Here is a 25,333-nt window from a genome sequence, read left to right on the forward strand (position 1 = left end):
GGCTTGTCAATCTTGTTGATCTTCTCAAAGAACCAACTTTTGGTGATATTTATCCTGTCTATTGTTTTTTTGTTCTCTATGTCATTTATTTCTGCTTTAATCCTTGTTATTTCTTTTCTTCTACTTGGTTTAGCATTGGTTTGCTGTTCATTTTCTAGCTTCTTCAGTTGATCCATTAGTTCTTTGATTTTTGCTCTTTCTTCCTTTTTAATATATGCATTTAGTGCTATAAATTTCCCCCTTAGCACTGCTTTTGCTGCATCCCATAGGTTTTGGTATGTTGTGTTCTCATTTTCATTCGTCTCTATATATTTAGCAATTTCTCTTGCTATTTCTTCTTTAACCCACTGATTGTTTAGGAGTGTGTTGTTTAACCTCCAGGTATTTGTGAATTTTCTAAGTCTCTGATGGTTATTGACTTCTAATTGTATTCCATTGTGGTCAGAGAATGTGCTTTGAATAATTTCAATCTTTTTAAATTTATTGAGGCTTGTTTTATGTCCCAGCATATGATCTATTCTGGAGAAAGTTCCGTGAGCACTAGAAAAGTATGTGTATCCTGGTGATTTGGGATGTAATGTCCTGTATATGTCTGTTAAATCTAATTCATTTATCAGATTGTTTAGGTTTTCAATTTCCTTATTGGTCTTCTGTCTGGTTGATCTATCTATAGGAGAGAGTGATGTGTTGAAGTCTCCCACAATTGTTGTGGAAACATCAATTGCTTCCTTTAGTTTTGCCAGTGTTTCTCTCATGTATTTTGTGGCACCTTGATTGGGTGCATAGACGTTTATGATTGTTATTTCTTCTTGCTGAATTGCCCCTTTTATTAGTATGTAGTGGCCTTCTTTGTCTCTCAAAATATCCCTGCATTTGAAGTCTATTTTATCTGAGATTAATATTGCTACACCTGCTTTCTTTTGGCTGTAGCTTGCATGAAATATTTTTTTCCATCCTTTCACTTTCAGTTTCTTTGTGTCCCTGTGTCTAAGATGAGTCTCTTGTATGCAACATATTGATGGTTCATTTTTTTTGATCCATTCTGCGAATCTATATCTTTTAATTGGGGAGTTTAATCCATTTACATTCAACGTTAAAACCGTGAAGGCATTTCTTGAATCAGCCATCTTATCCTTTGGATTATGTTTGCCATATTTTTCCCTCTCTCTATTAATATCCTTTATTGTACCCATACCGAATCTCTTTAGTACTGAACCTTTCTCCAAATCTCTCTGTCCTGTCTTTGTTTCTCTGTCTGTAGGGCTCCCTTTAGTATCTCCAGTAGGGCAGGTCTCTTGTTAGCAAATTCTCTCAGCATTTCTTTGTCTGTGAAAAATTTAAGCTCTCCCTCAAATTTGAAGGAGAGCTTTGCTGGATAAAGTATTCTTGGCTGGAAATTCCTCTCACTCAGAATTTTAAATATATCGTGCCACTGCCTTCTCGCCTCCATGGTGGCTGCTGAGTAGTCACTACTTAGTCTTATGCTGTTTCCTTTGTATGTGGTGAATTGCTTTTCTCTTGCTGCTTTTAGAACTTGCTCCTTCTCTTCTATGTTTGACAGTGTGATCAGTATATGTCTCGGAGTGGGTTTTTTTGGATTTATTCTATTTGGAGTTCGCTGAGCATTTATGATTTGTGTATTTATGTTGTTTAGAAGATTTGGGAAGTTTTCCCCAACAATTTCTTTGAATACTCTTCCTAGACCTTTACCCTTTTCTTCCCCTTCGGGGACACCAATGAGTCTTATATTCGGACGTTTCATATTATCTATAATATCCCTGAGGTCCATTTCGAGTTTTTCAATTTTTTTCCCCATTCTTTCTTTTATGCTTTCATTTTCCATTCTGTCATCTTTGAGGTCACTGATTCGTTGTTCAACTTCCTCTAGTCTTGTACTATGAGTGTCCAGAATCTTTTTAATTTGGTCAACAGTTTCTTTAATTTCCATAAGATCATCCATTTTTTTATTTAGTCTTGCAGTGTCTTCTTTATGCTCTTCTAGGGTCTTCTTGATTTCCTTTATCTCCCGTACTATGGTCTCATTGTTCATCTTTAGTTCTTTGAGTAGCTGCTCTAGGTGCTGTGTCTCTTCTGGTCTTTTGATTTGGGTGCTTGGGCTTGGGTTATCCATATCGTCTGGTTTTTTCATATGCTTTATAATTTTCTGTTGCTTTTGGCCTCGTGGCATTTGCTGAACTTGATAGGGTTCTTTTAGGGTTTGTAGACCTATTGAAGTACTTATCTCTACTTTATCAGATCTACAGCTTCGTGGAGTACACTCTCTCTAACTAACCAGCAGGTGGCGTCCACGAGCCACCTGTTCTCCACAAGCCAGATCTCCCCTGCTTAGCCTTTTTGGTGAGTGGGGGAGTGAGTCTTGTGGGGCCCAATTGGTGTCCCAAGCTTGCGTGTGTAGTTGGTGTTGCCTGCCCTGTATGTGGGGCGTGTTTCTGGGCAGTCGGGGAGGGGGGGTGGCCCTAACAATCAAATCTCCCTGATGATCCTAGAGTTTTAAAGCTGCTGCAATAGTCTAATCCTTCAGTTCAGTCCTGCCACAGTTTGTCTCTACCACTGACCCACAAGTCTTTGGTATTGGCGTATGGCTCCTGAGACTTGCAAGTGGGCCCCTCTTCCAGGCCGTGCACCCCGGGTCCTCTGTTGAGGGATGACTGTGCTATGTCACAGGTGAGTGCCGTCCCCCCAGGGCAGTTCTGGGCTGCTGGGCTGTGTAGGGAGGCTCCCAGTCTGCTCAAATGATGGCTGAATGGGGCTTTGTTAATTCACACTGCTCCACCTTCCCAGCTCTGGGACATTCAGCTGAGGTTGCAGGGAAGGCTAATGTCCACACCCAGTTTTGTGGTGTGTGCCTGTTATTTGAAGCACTTCCGTCACACTGGGTTGTCTGGGGCAGCTCTGGGCTATGGGGCTGGCGATGGGCAGGAGTGTTTCCTGTCCACCAGGATGGTGGCTGTGAGCGGACACCCCCCTTTTCTTGGGAAGTTGTGTTGTTTAGTGAATTTTCTCAGCCACTGGATTATTGCCTTTTGTCTCAGAGCTCTCTTAGTTCTGCTCTTGACTTGACGTGCCCAAATTGCAATTCTTTGAAGCTTTCTGTATTGAGCTTCTTAGAGTAATTGTTTTAGAAAAAGCAAAAAGGATTTAAAAAAACAAACAAACAAACAAAAAAAAAAAACAAAAAAAAAAACGGCCCTCCTCAGAGATCTAATGGGTTATTGAAATGCTAATAGACAAAGCAACCAGGGCCATTAAGGAAAGGTGCACAGGGCAGAGAGATCAGCTTTGCTTCGGGATTTGCATATGCGCCTCAAGGCCTGAGCTCCGCCCTTCCCCTTTCTGTGTTCACCAGAACTCCAAAAATCCTCTGCTTTTATTTTGGAGTTTTTCGTGTTGTTTTTTTTCTATGCCTGTCTCCTCTCTGCTGGGCTGCCTGCTCTCAGAGTCTCTGGTGTCTGGTCTCAGTCTATCTATGGTTGGAGTTTGAATCAGTAGAATGAGTTTTCGATAAGAGCAGCCACTGTAGTTCTCCCTTCTCCTTCCCGGAGCTGACAGCCCCTCCTCCCCCGGGACTGAGCCTGGCAGGGAGGGGCGCGGGTCCCCTGGCCGCAAAAACTTACAGATTTCGCTGATCTCAGCAGTTCCACGTTTTCATGAGTGTTGTATGAAGTATGCCCAAAGACAGATTGCTCTGTGGTGTCCAGTCCACGCAGTTCCTGGCTTTTTACCTACTTTCCTGGAGGAGTAACTAAAACTTACAGCTCACCAGTCTGCCATCTTGCCCCGCCTCGGCAGGACTTGGCCACTTTTGATGTCAGCCAGAAGAAGAAAACCAAAGAACTAAGGGGGGTTGGGGGATTGAGGGTCTGTAAGAAGGGGCAACTTGAAGGGGAAGGAGAGGGAGCCTTAGGGACAGAGAGATGGTGGGGGACAGAGGGAAGACTGAAGGGCTAAGTTGCAATGGGATTTTAATTTTTAGTTTTAAAAAATGTAGCTGATTAACTTGGCAAGTGCTCCATATTTCCTTTGTAGTAGAAGGTAAGTTTTACCTAATATATTTAGATAGAATGCAATCATTCATTCAGTAGATAAATATCAAAAGTTTCTTTTAAAGCTCTAGGCCACATCATGGGGATAGAAACTGTCAAATATAACAGGGTCCTTGTGCTTAAGGAACTCAAAGCAGACTTGCCAACAGTTAAATGGTAAGTGCTGCAATCGGGTGTGAGCCAGACACTTAAGGAGAGCAAGGATAGCATTAAAATAAGAAAAATGAGTGTGTTATCCTCCTAGAAAGTAGAGAAAGTTTTGTATTACAGTAGATTGTGGAGGAAGGGAGAGGAGAAGAAGAATGAAGAGGAGAAGAGAAATGGGGTATCAGTGGATGGGGAAAAAAAACTGGAGAGACTGGAGAGGAGGAGCTTGGTCACATTCCCTGAAATCCTAATGCCTTTCATTTCCGGGTCATGGCTCTTTCTGAGGCCCACCTCCGTACTTACTTGTGGTTTCCGTGAGGAATCTCAGTAGTCTTTCAAGACAGGTTTGGGTTTGGGGTGGGAGTTGTTTGTAGTTGAATTAATGTAGTTCACTACTGTTTTGATATCTAGAGTCCTTAAATTTTTACTCTTTGCTGAATTCTTTGTGAGGAGTCTTGGAGAACACTAGTGGTCTGTTGATGCATTCTCTGTTGTTATATATCAGTTATGGCTCTTTTTTTTTTTTTTTTTAAATTGTCCAGTTTTGTTCCTAACTTTCCATTCTGCATTTTGAGTAGACTTGTGTTCCCAAATCTTTTCAGTCTATGGCCTTGTAGATTTTTTTAAAAAAAACTAGTGTTTTCTCAGAGTGTAACCTTTATTTCTAGTTGATTGGACCTTACTTCTACGTTTTACTTCTATAGTTCCTTGATTTTTCTCTTAATTTGTTCTTCTCTTTTCTCATTTCTCCCCTTTCCCCCTGTCCTTGCAGGTCCCTTTTACGCACTCCTCTCAACCTTTGTATGCCGATCTTTTTGAAGTTTGCCTTTCATTAAAAATGAGAACTACCACAACTACTCTTGATTTAAAGGCATTGTCTCAGCCTTTCAAACTTCAGGTGTTATTCCCATTTTACAGATGAGGAGACTGAGGCTTACATGTACTAGTTAACTTGCCCAAGGTCCCCGTGATAGAAAGTGGCAGAGCTGGGATTCACTCTCAGGTTGGCTTCCTCCAAAGCGCATACTCTTTTTTCCTACTTTGTGATGCTGCCTCCTCATCCTTTTAGAGCCACTGGTCTATTTTTTAATTGACTTACATGGTTCTTGATCTTACCAGCATGTTATAGCTATTGATGATACCAATAACCCCAGCATGGAATGAATAATCACCTAAGTTCCTTTGGATTGTAGTTTGAATTAATTTCTTGACTCAGTTTTGCATCTGCTGCCAGTTTGTGGATTCTCAGTTTGGGGATTCACATCAGTGTTGCCTGATGGTGATTGGAAAGAGCAATAATGGACAGGCCCAGGCATGGTCTTTGTGAACAATAGCAGATAGAATGCTATGGTGCTGCAAGGAAGTCCTCTTTAAGAGCATGTTGCATGTGTAAATGCTGTATTTGGACAGTGAATCATGCTGGCATACAACAAAATGAAGCACTAAAAGTATTTCTGCTATTATACAACTTTTCGTAGGTAATTTAACAAGTATTTAGAAGTGCCTTAAAGATAACATCTTGCATCTTTTGTGATTTATTGGACTTTTTTCTCTTCCAAGAACAATTTCACTTGTTTTGACAGCATCCCCATGAGGAAAAGAATGCCTTGGTGGAATGATATCCATTTTTTTCTTTTCTTATTTTAATTACAGAAGTAATATATTCAAATAATACTTAGCATTACAGCATTGTAAAAATAAAAAGTCCTTTCATCCTGAAATCCTACCCTCCAGTGATAACTGCTATTAATAGTTTGGTATGTTTCCTTCCAAAGGTCTTTTTTTTTTTTTTTCCCCACTGTTGTACATCCAGGAAAGTGTGCAAATTAGTACTAATTTAAATTAAATTTTAAAATTTAATTTCAAATTTTAAAATAAAAATTTTACCATACCCAATAAAACCATAATCATTCCTGAGCATTCCCATAACATTGAGATTACCCTCAATAGCTTATCTGTTTTTATTAAATTATCGTTCCCCTTTCACTAGTTGCTGTCTATCTCTAGGTCCCCTACATTCTACAATATAAACATTTATTTTACATTTTTCACAGAGTTGACATTAGTAGTAAATTCCAACTCCTGATGAATCCATCTTCATGTCTGCAGTGGAGCAGGTGTATTACACAGAGTGTGGTGTTGGAATGCCTGAATTCTAATAGTTAGTCTACACTTAATAGCATATTGTGACTTTGAGCAAATGCCTTACTTTCTCAGCTGCTTTGACAAAGCCACACAGTGGGTTGGCTTAAACAATGAGAATTTATTGGCTCACAGTTTTAAGGTTATAGGAAGATTTTGGCAAAGCTTCCTTTCTCTCCCAAATCTGTAGCCTTCTGGTGCTGGCTGCTGGCAATCCTTGGGATTCCTTGTCTTTCCTGTCACTTGTTGATGTGCTCTCCATTTTCTTCTGGGTTTATCCTGACCTCCTGCTTCTGACTGCTCCCTGTGGCTTTCTCTGTGTCTGAATTTCTTTTGCTTATAAGGGACTCCAGTAATTGGATTAAGGCTGACCCTCATTCAGTTGGGCCATGCCTCATCTAAAAATAACACCCTCAAAGGGTCCTATTTATAATGGGTCCACACCCACCAGACCAGGGGTTAGAACTGAACATGTCTTTTGTGGGGGACATGATTCAATCCCCAACAGCAACTATAACCTAACCACTCTAGACTTCAGTTAAGGATAATAATATCTATTGTTGCTGGTTGGCTCCCTGTTCTACCCTCTTTTCAGAGCAGACCTCGATGATGAAGTTGCAGGAAAAGCAGTCTTCAGCAGTAGGCAAAATCAGTAGTTTCCAACCTAGGCCAGCACATACAGGGCATCAGAAGAGTTTGCATTTGTGCATTTTCCCAGTCCTTGGGTCTTCCTCCAGGCAACCATGCCAAGAAGTGCAACAGAAGAAATAACAAGAATGAGCTACTACATCATTTATTACCTATACTAATTCGACCAGAATCTGCTGAGAAAATCACCATGTCTATAGTGCACAGAAAGTTCTGTAGAGCAGGCTCAAGTTTCTTAATATATAATTTGCATTTTTAAAAGAACTTTTTGATTTCATGACTTTTCTTATTAAGATGTAATTAGCATAGGAGGCAGCTCTGTAGCTGGAGAGACTGGGAGTGGCATAGGTATAGTTACTGCCTCAGTTGAAAACTTTGCTTAGATTGGTCTAATTCAACTGGATCTAACTTTTATGCTTACAAACTGTAAACTTTTTTAATTTTTCCCTTCCTATTTTGACTTTTTTCCCACAAGGTCTTGGTGACCTGTATGGAATCACTTTTTGTCACTGTGTTTATTCTTTCTACTTTTTCTTTGCCTTTCCCTAGTACAGTAGGTTTTCCCTGCAGAATTACTTCCTGAAGGATGCTTTCATTCACCACCTCCATTGTAGTTTATAATGAGAATTAAGTGAAGTAATTAATTTAACAACTATTTGTTGACTGTCTAGTATGTGTCAGGCACTGTGCTAGGTGACAGGGATACAGGATTGTACAAAATAGACCCAAACTCCTGCCTTCTTGGTGTTAACATTCTAGCAGAGATGTATGTGTTTGGGTATGAGACTAGCTGCTTGCTGTCTAGCCACCATCCCTTCTCTTTCGATCCCTTAACCTCTAGTGCCTGATAGTTGGTAAACCATAGGTAGGTGTTAGTATTCATCACCATCAGCCATCATCAGATCCTTCCTCTGCCTGATGTCTTCTGAGGCATCTAGTCAGCTTGCTCTCCCATGCTCATTAACACAGGCCTGCCATATATTGGGTCCACAATAAATATTTGTTCAATGAGTAAATAAATACAGAAGTTTGCTTAACTTGGGTTTACTCCAGTGTTTTTCATATAGCCCCTTGGATTTTCTCCTGGAAGAATATATCTGTGTGGAAACATGGACAGTACAGTGAAGTCCAGTGTCATGTCATATGACCTCCCAGGCTCTGTGTGATCTGGCCCCTGCCCTTCCCTTCAGCCTTATTTCCTGCTAGGTGACATGTTCCAATTTGCTAATGCTGCTGTTATGCAAAATACCAGAAATGGATTGGCTTTTATAAGAAGGATTCATTAAGTTACAAATTTACACTTCTAAGTCCATGAAAGTGTCCAAACTAAGGCAGCAACAACAGGATACCTACACTGAAAAATGGCTGATGGCGTCTGGAACACCTCTGTCAGCAGGGAAAGCACATGGCTGGCATCTCCCATGTTGCATTTCAAAATGGCTTTCTCCAAAATGTCTCTGGGTGTTTGTCTTGTTTCTTCTCTTAGCCTCTCTGGGGCAAACTCTGGGCTTAATCTCTTAGCTTAGTTAAATGTCCAAACGTTTCTAAACATCTCAAAGCGTCAGCAAGTGTCTCTCCAAAAGTCTCTCAGCCACTCTTGGGGCGTTTTGTCCTCTCTGCTCTCTGTGTGAGCCCTCTTTAAAGGACTCCAGTGATCTAATTAAGACCTACCCTGAATGGGCGGGGTCACATCTCCATGGAAATAATATAATCAAAAGGTCTCACGCACGGTTGGGTGGGTCACATCTCCATGGAAACAACCTAATCCAAATATCCCACAAGATTGGATTAAAACATGGCTTTTGTGGGACATAATATATCCAAATCAGCACATGACATCTTTTCCTTGTTCTTCAGCTATCACACACAGCATCTAGTTGCTTCACCCCCCAGGCTGTTCCCTGCTTTCTCTTGAACTTTTTCTTTCCTCTGCCTGGAATGGCCTTTTCCTTCGTGCTGACATGAGGATCTCTGTTTCATCTTTTAAGATGCAACCTAAGCATCTCTTCTTGACTCTGCCAGGTTCCACTGAATCTTTTTTACTTTATGCCTCTCATTTCTGTAAGTGGCTGTTTTTTTACTGGACAACAAGCTCCTCAAGAAAAGTATTTCCTTGGTTTTGACTCCCCAGGGCTTAACACAGAGTTTAGCTCACATTAAGAATTCAGTAAATGTTGAAAATGAATGCATTTTTGGTAGTAAACAATTGAAGTAAGTACTCTGCCATTGAGGAAATCACTTTAGGTTCTTGCATCCTCTTATTCAGATATCTTACATCTTGGTCCCGGTTCCTGAACTTGAACAGGTTACAGTTTTAGGACTGAGTGGATTTAGCATTCATCTTTCTTTGTTCCTGGCCCCTTGGGAATTCCTGTTATGTTCTGCTGTTTTGTCTCAGGTTAGAGATGGGTACTTTGATATTCCTACTAATAAATGAAAATTCTCTAACTCTCTTTCTTTCTGCAGGTTTGCCCTGAGATATTTCAAGGATGCTTCTCCAGTCTTTCAAAGACTCTTCCTAGAGAGTTCAGATGCTAATCCGGTACGCTATGGGCGCAGGCGCATGAAGCTCCGGGATCTAATGGAAGCAGCCTACAAGTTTCTGCAGCAAGAACAGTCTGTGTTCCGGGAGCTCTGGGACTGGAGTGTGTGTGTCCCTCTCCTCAGAAGCCATGACACATTGGTCCGCTGGTGTGTAGCTGTTGGACATTTCCCATGCTTCTAGCTTGGGAATGGTAGAGAGGATGTGGAATTGTGTGGGGCAGGGGAGGGAAAGGAAACCATTTTAAATTTATTGCTTTTGTGCCTTTTGGGTTCTTATTTTCTTTCCTTAATCATGTGTTGCTTCAGAAGAAAATGAAGTAATATGAATGTGAAGCAAATAATCACCCTAGGCATAGTTCTATCAGAATGGAATTTCACCTTTTTCATGTTCAGTCAAGTGAATTCATCATAAGTGATTTGTATTTTCTACTCTACAATGTGTTATAATTTTTTAAGGTTTCCTTTTCTAGTGACTAGTTGGCTAGTAAATTTTCTTTATTCTTTAGAATCAACTGCAAGTCAGTAGAATTTTCATGTGTGTTTTTTTTTTTCTCCAGGTACACAGCCAATTGTCTTGCTTTGGTCACCTGTATGAATGAAGAGCACAAGTTATCATTCCTTAAGAAGATTTTCAGTAGTGAAGAATTGATCCATTTCAGGTTGAGGTAAGCAGAATCCTTCCTGGAGATATTGATTGGGCTTTACTGTTCATTAAAGTAACTGATGAGATCCTGGTTTCCCTCAGGTTGCTAGAAGAGGCCCAGCTGCAGGACTTGGAGAAGGCTTTGGTTTTGGCCAATCCGGAAACCTCTCTTTGGCGTAAGAAGGAGCTGCAGTGCTTACAGGGACACCTTTTTTCAGCCGACCTTTCCTCCAGGGTGACTGCTGTCTGTGGCGTGGTGTTGCCTGGGCAGCCACCTACACTTGGAGAGCAGGTGTGTTGGCCTCAGTAGGGTGCCCCCTTCTAAAAACTGTGTGTGTGTTTTCCTTTGGCTGTCTCTTTGTACTAGATGTGAGTAGCCAAATTGAGTTTGCTAAATTGCTGTTCCATTCTTGGAAGTGTTCAGGGAGAATTTCGCCCAGGGCATTTCTTTGTAATCTTCCTTTTGTTCCTTTTAAATATTAAATTGGAAATAGTAATGATGTCTGTGTGACACCTTTAACTTGAGCATAGCTCTTCCATGTATTTTCTCATTTGCTTGCTATGACATCTGCATGAAGTTGATGTGTGTACATGTGATCCATATTGATGTTCACATACTAATGTGAATAGAATGACCACTATCATAGCATAAACCGGGTTTGGGGCATTCAAATTGGAATATACAGAAGGATTCTGGTTGGGATGGACCTGCTGTTGGGTATTTGGGTGGTGCTAGGATAGGAGTGTAGCATGGTGCTACGGTCTAGCTGCCTTCTAAATTGCTGAAGGTGGCAGCCCCAAGGAAAGTTCAAGAGCTTCCAGCCCTAAATCTCTCATTTTGTCCTCACATATCTTTTTTCTTTTTTTTTTCAAATGGAATACTTTATTAACATTTTAGTTGTCTGTTTTCACATATCTTAAGGGAGCTAGCCATGTTTGAAAAGTTACTATCCCTTAAAAGTTATTAATCACTCTACTTTCCAAGAGTTCTTTTTTCCCATCTATATTGGATCCATTTTTAATTTTTTTATTTTTTAACTTTTTGTTAGAGATGATGTCAAGCATATTCTAAAGTAGAAAAAATGGTGTAATGAATCCTTGTCATCACCCAGCTTCAACAATTATAAATTCATTATCAGTTATATTTCATTTAATTCCTGCCCACTTTCCTCACATCATATTCTTTTATTCTTTTTTTAATTTGAGAAGTTATATGTTTACAGAAAAATCATGCATAAAATAGAATTCCCATATACCACCCTGTTATTAACACCTTGCATTAATGTGATACATTGGTTACAATTCATGAAAGAACATTTTTACGTTTGTACTATTAACTATTGTTCATTGTTTACAATAGAGTTCACTGTTTGTGTTGTACTGTCATATTTTTTTTAATTTTTTATTCTATTAACATATGTACAACTTAAAATTTCCCCTTTTAATCACATTCAAATATAGAATTCAGTGCTGTTAATTACATTCACAGTACTGTGCTACCATCATCACCATCCATTATCAAAACTTTATAATCAACCCAAATAGAAACCCTGTACAATTTAAGCCTTAACTCCTCATTCCTTACCCTCACCTCATCCTCTGGTAACCTGTATTCTAGATTCTGGCTCTATGAGTTTGCTTATTCTAATTATTTCATATCAGTGAGGTCATATAATATTTGTCCTTTTTTATCTTGTGTCTGGCTTATTTCACTCAACATGTCTTCAAGTTTCATCCATGTTGTTGCATAATCAGAACTGCATTCATTTTTACAGCTGAATTGTATTCCATTGTATGTATATACCACATTTTATTTATCCGTTCATCAATTGATAGACATGTGGGGTTGCTTCTGTCTTTTGATAGTTGTGAGTAATGCTGCTATGAACATTGGTTTGCAAATATCTGTTCCAATCCCTGCTTTGAAATCTTTTGGGTATATCCCTAGAAGTGGGATTTCCTGGTATTACCTCTTTTTTGGCAGAGGGGGATCATTGTAGAAATTAACTTGTGTTCTTTTGGAGGAGACTCTTCTTGACATGCTTTTTATTTATGACTTGCCTCCTTAGGCTAGTAATAGGAGTTCTTCATGTGAACAGGAGCTGGCCCTTAGGTCTTATGTGCTGGTTGAGTCAGTCTGCAAAAATCTTCAGACCCTGGCTATGGCAGTGGCTTCGCAGAATGCTGTGTTGTTGGAAGGACCAATAGGATGTGGCAAAACTTCCTTAGTTGAACATTTAGCTGCAATGACAGGTAGAAGGAAGCCTCCTCAGCTTCTGAAAGTCCAGCTTGGAGATCAGACTGACAGTAAGGTAATTAAGAAATGACAAGTTCTGGAGGGTTGTCATGCTTGTAATTTGCATTCCAGTGTGTGTGTGTGTGTTTGTGTGTGTGTGTGTATGTATATGTATGTATATATTTTATGCTAAGGGAATATGAGAACAATTATTGGTCTTTCTAGTAAATGATGGGGCCAGGCTGCATAAACCTCAAGTGCCTGCTTATCTCCTTATAGAAATTTAACAGAATTAACCAAAGAATGTAGCCTTGGCACCTCAGATGTGTGGTTTGAGTAATTTATCCTCTTTCTGCAGATGCTGTTGGGGATGTATCGCTGTACAGATGTCCCAGGAGAGTTTGTGTGGCAGCCTGGCACCCTGACCCAGGCAGCCACAAAGGGTCATTGGATCCTTCTGGAGGACATTGACTATGCCCCCTTAGATGTGGTATGTTCTCTCGCTATTTGCCTCCTGTCATCTTTCCTGTTGTTGAAGAACATTTTGTTAATGGCGATTCTGAGGATGATTTAAACAAAGAGGGTGTTTGATTAGAGATGATACTGTTGTAGGAAGCTTATTGATGGATACCTACCTAATCTGATTTGACCTCTTGGATTATTCAGCTGGTTTCTTATTTGATGGAGAATCTGTAAAACTCTGTATGTGCTCATTGTCATGTTCTGCACTTTTTACCTCCTGTAGTTGAATATGTGACCAGTTTTGCAGTCAATCCAAGAATAAGCCCAGTGGGAAATGTCTTAACCATTTTACAGATATATTGAGAACTTTGGCTTCAGTGGGCTGAGGAGAAATGAAGGGAAGAGATGATGTAATAAGAGTATGTTTGTCCTTGTTCCATTAAGAAAAATATGCTGAATATATATTTTGGTCTTTTAAAGACCACATCTTTGTGTATAAAATTCAGTCAGGGTGGCAGTCATATTTCCTCTGTATTCTGTAAACTATGACAAAATAATGTATTGCAGAATGAAAAATTTTTTCTTTGGGCAGATTTTGCTGAGATTGGAAAGAAAGTGTGTGTGTGTGTGTGTGTGTGAGGTTTCAGGAGATGCGAGGGGAAAGAGTGGCTTAAAATTAATATTATATCTGATGCTTTCACAGTGTTATGATATAAAGTTGTCCTGGGGATGTTGGTCCAGACAGGGCCTCACAGTTTGGTCTCTGTTTTAGGGTCTTGATGCTTAGTTTTGTAGGGCTGCAAACTCAGTTTTCTTAAGCCTAGATTTGGGCTGACTCCTACCAATAAAACTTAAATAAGAAAACAAATATAAATCACAGGTCCAGTTTAAAAGTATTCATTGAGTTTTGTTTTTGTTTTTTTTCTTAGGCATTTTATTTTGAAATAATTTCAAACTTACAGGACAGTTGCAAAAAATAATACAAACCCATACAGAAAAAGCCAACATATCTCTGTACCCCTAATACCCAGATAGATGAATTTTAACATTTTTCCACATTTGCTGTGTCTGTCTTTCCTTCCTTCCCTTCCTTTCTTTTATCATCTTCATCTTTCTCTTTCTTTTAGTTTTCTGAACATTGAGTAGGTTGTATACATTATGCTGCTTGAACATGTAATATTTTCATGTATGTTTCCTAAAAGTAAGAAAGGGTCTTCCCTTTTGGAACTCCCTTAAGTTCAGTTACAGAATTCAACTGTAAAGTTTTTAGTCTATGTTCCATTTTTTTCATACGTACCAGGTCTTTTTTCCTCCATTATTAGATCCAGTCCAGGACCATTGAATTGTCATTGTCTCTTTAGTTGCTCTTTTTTTTTTAAATTGTGGAAACATGTATGCAACATAAACTTTCCCATCTCAGCCACTCCCAAGCATAACATTCGGTGGGATTAATCATATTCACAATGTTCTGCTACCCTCACCACCATCCATTACCTGAGATTTCCCATTACCCCAGACAGAAACCCCGCACCCACTGTGCATTATCTCTGCATTCCTCCCCATCCCGCCCCACCCCCCTGCTCTGCTCTTTCTTTAGACAGTCTTCTCTGCCACATTGTTGCCAAGCCAGAGACAGATGCCTCCTTCTTCCTCTAGCCCTCATTCAAGGAGTCCCGGTATTACTTATTTCTTTTTCCTTTTCTCTTTATTCTGTTCTCTCCTCTCCCACTGCCTTAATATGGGTCTCTTTAAATTTTTTTTTTTTTTTTTTTGGTCTTTGTTACCTGAGTATCTTTTCTGGCCTCCTTTCCTTCAAGCTAGCTACCTTTCACATCTTCCATACTGCTGTACATTTGGTTTTCTAAAATAAAAAATATTTTTTCCCAGCTTAAAATTTTCCTTTCATGAAAATGTTCAAACTGCTAAGCTCAGCACAGGAGGCCTTTAAGATTGGGTCCTTCTCTACCTCTAAGTCTTAAAGCTTTTCACTATGCACATTTCACCCCAACCATAGCAAAATTCTCTCATGCATGCTCTTAGGAATATAAACTTTTATGCATTTGAATCTTTTTGCCTGGAGTATGTGAGTCATTTCTTTTCTACAAAACCAGGCTAATTCCAGCTTATGCTTTAAGATTCAGTGAATGTTATTACTTATGGAAAGGTTTCATTGTCCTGCCTCTAAGTGACTGCATTCTGATTCAGAGCTACCCTTTATCTTCAGATATCACTTTGTATACCCCTAGAGAATAATGATCATGTTATCATGGTGGGTGGCATATCTGTTATCCTGTCAGACTCTATGCTGTAAAACTTTAGCCATGTGTATATCCTTAGTGTTTTTTCTTTTTTGTCCATAGTAGGCATTGAATGAATGTTTGTTGAATGAATGAATGATACAGTGAGGGTTGTACTGGTGTAGATGGCTCAGATATTCCACCTGCATTTTGACCCTCCTTCACCTGTCAGAACTGGAGTTTCCTTTAAAGATGTGCTCCTCATTTAGAGAGAGCTGTTTTTTTTGTTTCTTTGTTTGTTTGTTTTTGTTGTTGTTATTTTCTGTCCTAAAGGCTTTATCAGTGGGGCTTTGTGATTTAGGTTTCTGTGCTGATCCCTCTCTTGGAGAATGGAGAGCTCTTGATTCCTGGCCGAGATGACTGTCTGAAAGTGGCTCCTGGATTTCAGTTCTTTGCAACCAGGAGGTAAGTCCTATTAACGCTTCTCCTATTAACCCCACTCCAGAGCTTCTTCCTGATAAGTGCACATGCTGGAATGTTGAATACAGAAGTCTTGAAATAGAATTCTGTCCTTAAGCAAGGTTGGCTAGAATGGATGACAGATCCAACTTTCTCATTCTCGACTATTTTAATGAAGATATTTGGAAAACAGAGGCTTTCTTTTTTTAAATTTCACTTTAAAATATGTAAACAGTTTAAAAAACTTAATCTTGTTTTCAAAAATAATCAGGGATGAGACAGTGTTATCCGATTGCTTTGGGTTTAAATTCTGCTTGCAACACTGCCTGTGTGGTTGTGATTGAGCTAATAATACCCACTTCAAATGTTGTTTGTAAAAATGGAAGTGTTTGCACTAAACACCTGTAACTTGGCACGTGCCCAATTGATGGTTAGCCATGCTGCTGTTGCTGCTGTGTAGATTATAAACAATTCAAAAAATTAATTGATCATAAGCATCAAAAGGAATAAAAATTGAGCAGACTTAGTATGTGTCCCTGTGGTTCAATTCCTACTGCTAGGTTCTCTGAAGTCTTAAAATCCCCCAGAGTGAAACTAGTGTGAGATTATATTTAGTGATTATATCGATGTTTCCTGTAGTTCAGTGATCATTTACTCCCAGAAGGCATGTGGAACTAACTTAACAGTGCTCAAGGAACACCTTGCCAGACCTATTTAATTTTAAGTGACCCTAATCTTATTCATAGGAATAGTGAAGTTCTTTCCTGTTAGGTTCATGGATTTCCCCCACAGTTTTAAGACATCATGGATAGATGTCTGTCGTTTGTAGTCATAACTCGGTGGGCAAGTGACATTGCTCTCCATGTCCTTATGTTCTAGACGAAGAGAATGACCCTTCTCATTCAGGACAGTTGCAAGGATTAAATTAAATGGCTTAGGTATAAACAGCTAGCTTGCACAAAATATGTGTTTAACAAATATCCTTCCCCTACCTCCTCCTCTTCTAGAAATTTTTAAATAATTTCAGGTACTGTATCTTCTGGTAACAGCAGACTTATTTTTAATGCTGTGGGCCTTGGATTATGCTTTCTCCTTCTTGAAGTTATTTATGGTTATGGATGAGGAACATGTCATTGAGATCAAAACACTTACCTCAGAGACTAATTTACAATAGTTAAACCTCTAATAAAGAAAAAAATAGTCACACCTGGGTCAGCTGTCAGCCTTTCATTTGTCGTCTGCCCTATAAGCCCAACAGTATCTGGCAGAAAGGATCGTAAGTATTATTCATTTGTGAGGTACAGTAAGTGATTAGTCAAGGGCATAATTCAAGATTAAAATTGCGAATTTTGCATGACTGTTTTTTATTTTGAAATGTAGACTCTTGAGCTGGGGAGGAAATTGGTATCGACCACTAAATAGTCATGCTGCTTTGCTAGACAAATATTGGACCAAAATTTACCTGGATAACATGGATAAAACAGAACTGAATGAGGTATGTGTTTATTAGAAATAATAATTTCTAATATTCTAATTTTATAAGTTATTAATGCTTTCTCTTTTACTTTTTATTATGGAAAGTTCCAAACATGCAGCCAAGTAAAGAGAATAGTATAATGAACCACCAAAATACTTATCAACTTAAATTTAATAGATAACATATTAACATTTTACCATATTTGCTTTGTCTATTATTTTTTCTTTGGTAAAGTATTTTAAAGCAAACTCCATAACATTTGATCCCTGAATATACTTCAATATGCATCTCTAAAAAATTAAGGGCATTTACATGTATATTGGATAGTCATATTATTATACCTAATAAAATGAAATCTTTGGTGTCATGTAAATTCTCAGGCTATATTTAAATTAACCCAGTTGTCCATAAAGAATATTTTTACTAAATGATTTGTAACTAATATCTTTTATAGTTCACAAATTACTGTACATTTTTTCTGCATTTTAATGAAAATTGAGATGAATTATTTTATAAAGTTTGTAAGTATTGCTAGTTATCTTAGATTGTTGGTCTGCCTCACTTTATGATGCTCCCTTGGGTCTATATCCTTTCTTGGAAAGGTTGCCATTCCCCAATGCTTCATCTTGGAGAACAGCAGTTAAACCATTGTCAGTGGTAATACAGGCATGGGAAGGATGCTTTGCTTTATGACTTTCTGGAACTGATTAGATGTATATTAGACATCTTGATCTATTTTCCATGTGTTTTCATGTGTGTTTTATATCTTTTTTTATCTTTCTTGTCTGTATTCTGGAAAATGTCTTCACATTTATCTTCCATTCTTGAAATTCTCTTCTGCTACGACTAATCATCTATTTAATTCATTTCTTGAATTTTAAAATTTCAATTCTAATTTTTATTCTTGAAGTTCTTTTTGTTTTGTTTACAGATTTGCATCATTTTGGAAGTTTCTTTGATTCCTTATTTGGTCTTTGATACTCTCTTTTGTTTCTTGAAACTACATATGTGCTCAGTATCTAATAATTCTCATCTCTCATGTCATTGTGCTACTGGCTTTTTTTTTTGCCATTGGAAGTCTGTTGATTCTTGTTCATGGGTTTTCCTCCTGTGTTTGTCATTTTTGATTGGGGGCTCACATTCAGTGGATCTTTAACTGTGGGACATCTTTGAGGCTGGAGTAAGAGGGTGTTTTCCTCCTTTGCATTTGCTTCTGCAAAGCACTGGACATGACCAACCCAGGACCAATTTAAAATAGACTCTTGGTTTAAGATTTTTAGAATTACACAGGTAGAAAAAAATGACAAATCCCAGGTAAGGCTAGGCTACTGAATTCTCAGTTGACTTTTTTTTTTTACCCCTTCTATCAAGAGATATGGTGAAAATAGGCAATTTTTCTTGGTGTCTTCCTTTGTGAAATAGGTTGTTTTTTACCTAGTTCATCCTTTTATTGAGATTTTGCCCCTTTTGGGCCCCAATTCCATGATGGGAGGGAAAATTCTGCCTTTAATTCGTCCCTCCCTTTGTGTAGACCTGATATTTCTTCCTCTCTTACCCTGTTCCTAAATCTAAACTACATTCATCAATGGAGAAGATACATGCCCTTAGGACGATTGATAGCTTAAATGTTTTGTTTTTTCTCTTTCTCCTTCCCTCTCTGCCCTCTCCTCTCCCCTCCTCCCTTCACTCCCCTTTCCACTTCCCTTCTTCCTCCCTTCCTTCTTTCCTTTCTTTTTAATTTTTTTTTTTTATTCAGTTTTATTGAAATATATTCACAAACCATACAGTCATCCATGGTATACAATCAACTGTTCACAGTATGATCATATAGTTATGCGTTCATCACGACAATCTATTTCTGAACATTTTCCTTACATCAGAAAGAATCAGAATAAGAATAAAAAATAAAAGTGAAAAGAGAATACCCAAACCATCCCCCCATCCCACCCTATTTGTCATTTAGTTTTTACTCCCATTTTTCTACTGATTTTTTTTCAATTTTTTAACTTTGTTTATCAAAAAATTAAAAACAAACAGGCAAACAACAACCAAAAAAACCCCACAACATTTCAAACAAAGCAATGGATTAAGGAAAACAAATAACCTAAAATAACTACTTTGCTTCCAATATGTTCCTACCATACCCCAAGAAAATTAATAAACCATGTCCAAACAGAGGAGTAAGAAAAACAAATAATCTAAAATAACTACATTGCTTCCAACATGTTCCTTCCATACCCCAAGAAAATTAACAACCCCTAAGAAAACAAAGGAATAAGAGGAAAAAAAAACCTAAAATAACTCTATTGCTTCCAACATGATCTTACTATATCCAAGAAAGTTTACAAACCATAATCATTCCTGAGCATTCCCATAACATTGAGATTACCCTCCATAGTTTATCTGTTCTTATTAGATTATCATTCCCCCCCACTAATTGGTATCTCTAGGTCCCCTACATTCTACAGTATAAAACATTGTACATTTTTCACAGAATTCACATTAGTGGTAACATACAATATCTCTCTTTTGTGCCTGGCTTATTTTGCTCAGCATTATGTCTTTTTTTTTTTTTTTTTTTTTTTAATCTTCATTTTATTGAGATATATTCGTATACCACGCAGTCATACAAAACAAATCGTACTTTCGATTGTTCACAGTACCATTACATAGTTGTACATTCATCACTCAAATCAATCCCTGACACCTTCATTAGCACACACACAAGAATAACAAGAATAATAATTAGCGTGAAAAAGAGCAATTGAAGTAAAAAAGAACACTGGGTACCTTTGTCTGTTTGTTTCCTTCCCCTATTTTTCTACTCATCCATCCATAAACTAGACAAAGTGGAGTGTGGTCCTTATGGCTTTCCCAATCCCCTTGTCACCCCTCATAAGCTACATTTCCATACAACTGTCTTCGAGATTCATGGGTTCTGGGTTGTAGTTTGATAGTTTCAGGTATCCACCACCAGCTACCCCAATTCTTTAGAACCTAAAAAGGGTTGTCTAAAGTGTGCGTAAGAGTGCCCACCAGAGTGACCTCTCGGCTCCTTTTGGATTCTCTCTGCCACTGAAGCTTATTTCATTTCCTTTCACATCCCCCTTTTGGTCAAGAAGATGTTCTCCGTCCCACGATGCCGGGTCTACATTCCTCCCTGGGAGTCATATTCCACGTTGCCAGGGAGATTCACTTCCCTGGGTGTCTGATCCCACGTAGGGGGGAGGGCAGTGATTTCACCTTTCAAGTTGGCTTAGCTAGAGAGACAGGGCCACATCTGAGCAACAAAGAGGCATTCGGGAGGAGGCTCTTAGGCACAACCATAGGGAGGCCTAGCCTCTCCTTTGCAGCAACTGTCTTCCCAATGGTAAAACCTCTGGTAGAGGGCTCAACCCATCAAACCACCAGTCCCCTATGTCTGTGGTCATGTTAGCAACCATGGAGGTGGGGTAGGCGAATACCCCTGCATTCTCCACAGGCTCCTCAAGGGGGCACTACATCTTTTATTTTTTCCCTTGTTTTTTTTTTGTTTTTTTGTTTTTTTTAACTTTCCCTTCTTTTTTAAATCAACTGTATGAAAAAAAAGTTAAAAAGAAAACAAACATACAATAAAAGAACATTTCAAAGAGACCATAACAAGGGAGTAAGAAAAAGACAACTAACCTAAGATAACTGCTTAACTTCCAACATGTTCCTACTTTACCCCAAGAAAGTTACCTAATATAGCAACATTTCTGTGAACTTGCTCCTACTATATCCATCAGAAATTCACAGACCATAGTCATTCCTGGGCATCCCCAGAACGTTAAATAGCTTATCTGTTCTTCTTGGATTATTGTTCCCCCTTCCTTAATTGCTCTCTATTGCTAGTTCCCCTACATTCTACATTATAAGCCATTTGTTTTACATTTTTCAAAGTTCACATTAGTGGTAGCATATAATATTTCTCTTTTTGTGCCTGGCTTATTTCGCTTAGCATTATGTCTTCAAGGTTCATCCATGTTGTCATATGTTTCACGAGATCGTTCCTTCTTACTGCCACGTAGTATTCCATCGTGTGTATATACCACATTTTATTTATCCACTCATCTGTGAAGGACATTTGGGTTGATTTCCATCTTTTGGCAATTGTGAATAATGCTGCTTATGAACATTGGCGTGCAGATATCTGTTCGTGTCACTGCTTTCCGATCTTCCGGGTATTATACCGAGAAGTGCAATCGCTGGATCGAATGGTAACTCTATATCTAGTTTTCTAAGGAACTGCCAGACTGACTTCCAGAGTGGCTGAACCATTATACAGTCCCACCAACAATGAATAAGAGTCCCAATTTCTCCACATCCCCTCCAGCATTTGTAGTTTCCTGTTTGTTTAATGGCAGCCATTCTAACCGGTGTTAGATGGTATCTCATTGTGGTCTTAATTTGCATCTCTCTAATAGCTAGTGAAGCTGAACATTTTTTTCATGTGTTTCTTGGCCATTTGTATTTCCTCTTCAGAGAACTGTCTTTTCATATCTTTTGCCCATTTGATAATTGGGCCGACTGTACTATTGTCATTGAGTTGTAGGATTTCTTTATTATGCAAGATATCAGTCTTTTGTCAGATACATGGTGTCCAAAAATTTTTTTCCCATTGAGTTGGCTGCCATCTTTACCTTTTGAGAAATTCCTTGAGGTGCAGAAACTTCTAAGCTGTGAGGAGTTCCCATTTATCTATTTTACTCTTTTGTTGCTTGTGCTTTGGGTGTAAAGTCTAGGAAGTGGCCGCCTATACAAGGTTCTTGAAGATGTTTTCTACATTATTCTAGGAGTTTTATGGTACTTTCTGTTTATATTGAGATCTTTGGTCCATTTTTGAGTTAATTTTTGTTGTAGGGGGTGAGTAGGGGTCCCTCTTTCATTCTTTGGATATGGAATCCAACATCTCCCAGCCCCATTTGTGTGAAAAGACCATTATGACTCAGTTCAGTGACTTTGGGGGCCTTATCAAAGATCAGTCGGCTCATAGTTGAGGGTCTATCTCCGAATTCTCAATTCGATTCCATTGATCTATATGTCTATCTTGTGCCAGTACCATGCTGTTTTGGCAACTGTGGCTTTATAATAAGCTTCAAAGTCAGGGAGTGTAAGTCCTCCCACTTCGTTTTTCTTTTTTAGAGTGTCTTTAGCAATTCGAGGCATCTTCCCTTTCCAAATAAATTGATAACTAGCTTTTCCAAGTCTGCAAAGTAGGTTTTTGGAATTTTGATTGGGATTGCATTGAATCTGTAGATGAGTTTGGGTAGAATTGACATCTTAATGACATTTAGTCTTCCTATCCATGAACATGGAATATTTTTCCATCTTTTAAGGTCCCCTTCTATTTCTTTTAGTAGAAGTTATGTAGTTTTCTTTGTATAGGTCTTTTACATCTTTGGTTAAGTTTATTCCTAGGTACTTGATTTTTTTAGTTGCTATTGAAAATGGTATCTTTTTCTTGAGTGTCTCTTCAGTTTGTTCATTTCTAGCATATAGAAACATTACGGACTTATGTGCATTAACCTTGTATCCTGCTACTTTGCTAAATTTGTTTATTAGCTCTAGTAGCTGTATCGTCGATTTCTCAGGGTTTTCTAGATATAAGATCATATCATCTGCAAACAATGACAGTTTTACTTCTTCTTTTCCAATTTGGATGCCTTTTATTTCTTTGTCTTGCGGATTGCCCTGGCTAGCACTTCCAGCACAATGTTGAATAACAGTGGTGACAGCGGGCATCCTTGTCTTGTTCCTGATCTTAGAGGGAAGGCTTTCAGTCTCTCACCATTGAGTACTATGCTGGCTGTGGGTTTTTCATATATGCCTCTTTATCATGTTGAGGAAGTTTCCCTCAATTCCTACCTTTTGAAGTGTTTTTATCAAAAACGGATGTTGGATTTTGTCAAATGCTTTTTCAGCATCTATTGAGATGATCAATTGATTTTTCCCTTTGACTTGTTAATGTGTTGTAATACATTGATTGATTTTCTTATGTTGAAACCATCGTTGCATGCCTGGAAATCAACCCCACTTGGTCATGGTGTATGATTTTTTTAATGTGTCTTTGGATTCGATTTGCAAGTATTTTGTTGAGGATTTTTGCATCTATATTCATTAGGGAGATTGGCCGGTAGTTTTCCTTTTTTGTAACATCTTTGCCTGGTTTTGGTATTAGATTGATGTTAGCTTCATAAAATGAGTTAGGTTAGTGTTCCATTTTCTTCAATGTTTGAAAGAGTTTGAGTAAGATTGGTGTCAGTTCTTTCTGGAAAGTTTGGTAGAATTCCCCTGTGAAGCCATCTGGCCCTGGGCATTTATTTGTGGGAAGATTTTTGATGACTGATTGGATCTCTTTGCTTGTGATGGGTTGGTTGAGGTCTTCTATTTCTTCTCTGGTCAGTCTAGGTTGTTCATATGTTTCCAGGAAATTGTCCATTTCCTCTACATTATCCAGTTTGTTGCCATACAGTTGTTCATAGTATCCTCTTATAATTTTTTTAATTTCTTCAGGATCTGCAGTTATGTCACCTTTTTCATTCCTTATTTTGTTTATATGGGTCTTCTCTCTTTTTGATTTTGTCAGTCTAGCTAGGGCTTGTCAATCTTGTTGATCTTCTCAAAGAACCAACTTTTGGTGATATTTATCCTCTCTATTGTTTTTTATTCTCTATGTCATTTATTTCTGCTTTAATCCTTGTTATTTCTTTTCTTCTACTTGGTTTAGGATTGGTTTGCTGTTCATTTTCTAGCTTCTTCAGTTGATCCATTAGTTCTTTGATTTTGGCTCTTTCTTCCTTTTTAATATATGCGTTTAGTGCTATAAATTTCCCCCTTAGCACTGCTTTTGCTGCATCCCATAGGTTTTGGTATGTTGTGTTCTCATTTTCATTCGTCTCTATATATTAGCAATTTCTCTTGCTATTTCTTCTTTAACCCACTGATTGTTTAGGAGTGTGTTGTTTAACCTCCAGGTATTGTGAATTTTCTAAGTCTCTGATGGTTATTGACTTCTAATTGTATTCCATTGTGGTCAGAGAATGTGCTTTGAATAATTTCAATCTTTTTAAATTTATTGAGGCTTGTTTTATGTCCCAGCATATGATCTATTCTGGAGAAAGTTCCGTGAGCACTAGAAAAGTATGTGTATCCTGGTGATTTGGGATGTAATGTCCTGTATATGTCTGTTAAATCTAATTCATTTATCAGATTGTTTAGGTTTTCAATTTCCTTATTGGTCTTCTGTCTGGTTGATCTATCTATAGGAGAGAGTGATGTGTTGAAGTCTCCCACAATTATTGTGGAAACATCAATTGCTTCCTGTAGTTTTGCCAGTGTTTCTCTCATGTATTTTGTGGCACCTTGGTTGGGTGCATAGACATTTACGATTGTTTTTTCTTCTTGCTGAATTGCCCCTTTTATTAGTACGTAGTGGCCTTCTTTGTCTCTCAAAAGATCCCTGCATTTGAAGTCTATTTTATCTGAGATTAATATTGCTACACCTGCTTTCTTTTGGCTGTAGCTTGCATGAAATATTTTTTTCCATCCTTTCACTTTCAGTTTCTTTGTGTCCCTGTGTCTAAGATGAGTCTCTTGTATGCAACATATTGATGGTTCATTTTTTTTGATCCATTCTGCGAATCTATATCTTTTAATTGGGGAGTTTAATCCATTTACATTTAACGTTATAACCGTGAAGGCATTTCTTGAATCAGCCATCTTATCCTTTGGTTTATGTTTGTCATAATTTTTCCCCTCTGTCTATTAATATCCTTTATTGTACCCATACCGAATCTCTTTAGTACTGAACCTTTCTCCAAGTCTCTCTGTCCTTTCTTTGTTTCTCTGTCTGTAGGGCTCCCTTGAGTATCTCCAGTAGGGCAGGTCTCTTGTTAGCAAATTCTCTCAGCATTTGTTTGTCTGTGAAAAATTTAAGGTCTCCCTCAAATTTGAAGGAGAGCTTTGCTGGATAAAGTATTCTTGGCTGGAAATTTTTCTCACTTAGAATTTTAAATATATCGTGCCACTGCCTTCTTGTCTCCATGGTGGCTGCTGAGTAGTCACTACTTAGTCTTATGCTGTTTCCTTTGTATGTGGTGAATTGCTTTTCTCTTGCTGCTTTCAGAACTTGCTCCTTCTCTTCTGTGTTTGACAGTGTGATCAGTATATGTCTCCGAGTGGGTTTATTCGGATTTATTCTATTTGGAGTTCGCTGAGCATTTATGATTTGTGTATTTATGTTGTTTAGAAGAT

General features: G+C 38.3%; 1 protein-coding gene across 2 annotated transcripts in view; it reads left to right on the top strand.

Annotated features, from left to right (window-relative positions):
- Window positions 1–25,333, top strand: part of MDN1 (midasin AAA ATPase 1) — a 197,052-nt gene that overhangs the window by 29,173 nt on the left and 142,546 nt on the right. For both annotated transcript variants that reach the window (XM_037843494.1, XM_037843495.1), the window contains exons 3-9: window positions 9,468–9,692; window positions 10,103–10,210; window positions 10,291–10,480; window positions 12,258–12,500; window positions 12,783–12,914; window positions 15,485–15,588; window positions 16,963–17,077. In XM_037843494.1, coding sequence (XP_037699422.1) covers window positions 9,468–9,692; window positions 10,103–10,210; window positions 10,291–10,480; window positions 12,258–12,500; window positions 12,783–12,914; window positions 15,485–15,588; window positions 16,963–17,077 — 1,117 coding nt within the window. The remainder of the gene's footprint in view (window positions 1–9,467; window positions 9,693–10,102; window positions 10,211–10,290; window positions 10,481–12,257; window positions 12,501–12,782; window positions 12,915–15,484; window positions 15,589–16,962; window positions 17,078–25,333) is intronic.

The sequence above is a fragment of the Choloepus didactylus genome, chromosome 7, assembly GCF_015220235.1.
Source record: "Choloepus didactylus isolate mChoDid1 chromosome 7, mChoDid1.pri, whole genome shotgun sequence".
NCBI lineage: Eukaryota > Metazoa > Chordata > Mammalia > Pilosa > Megalonychidae > Choloepus > Choloepus didactylus.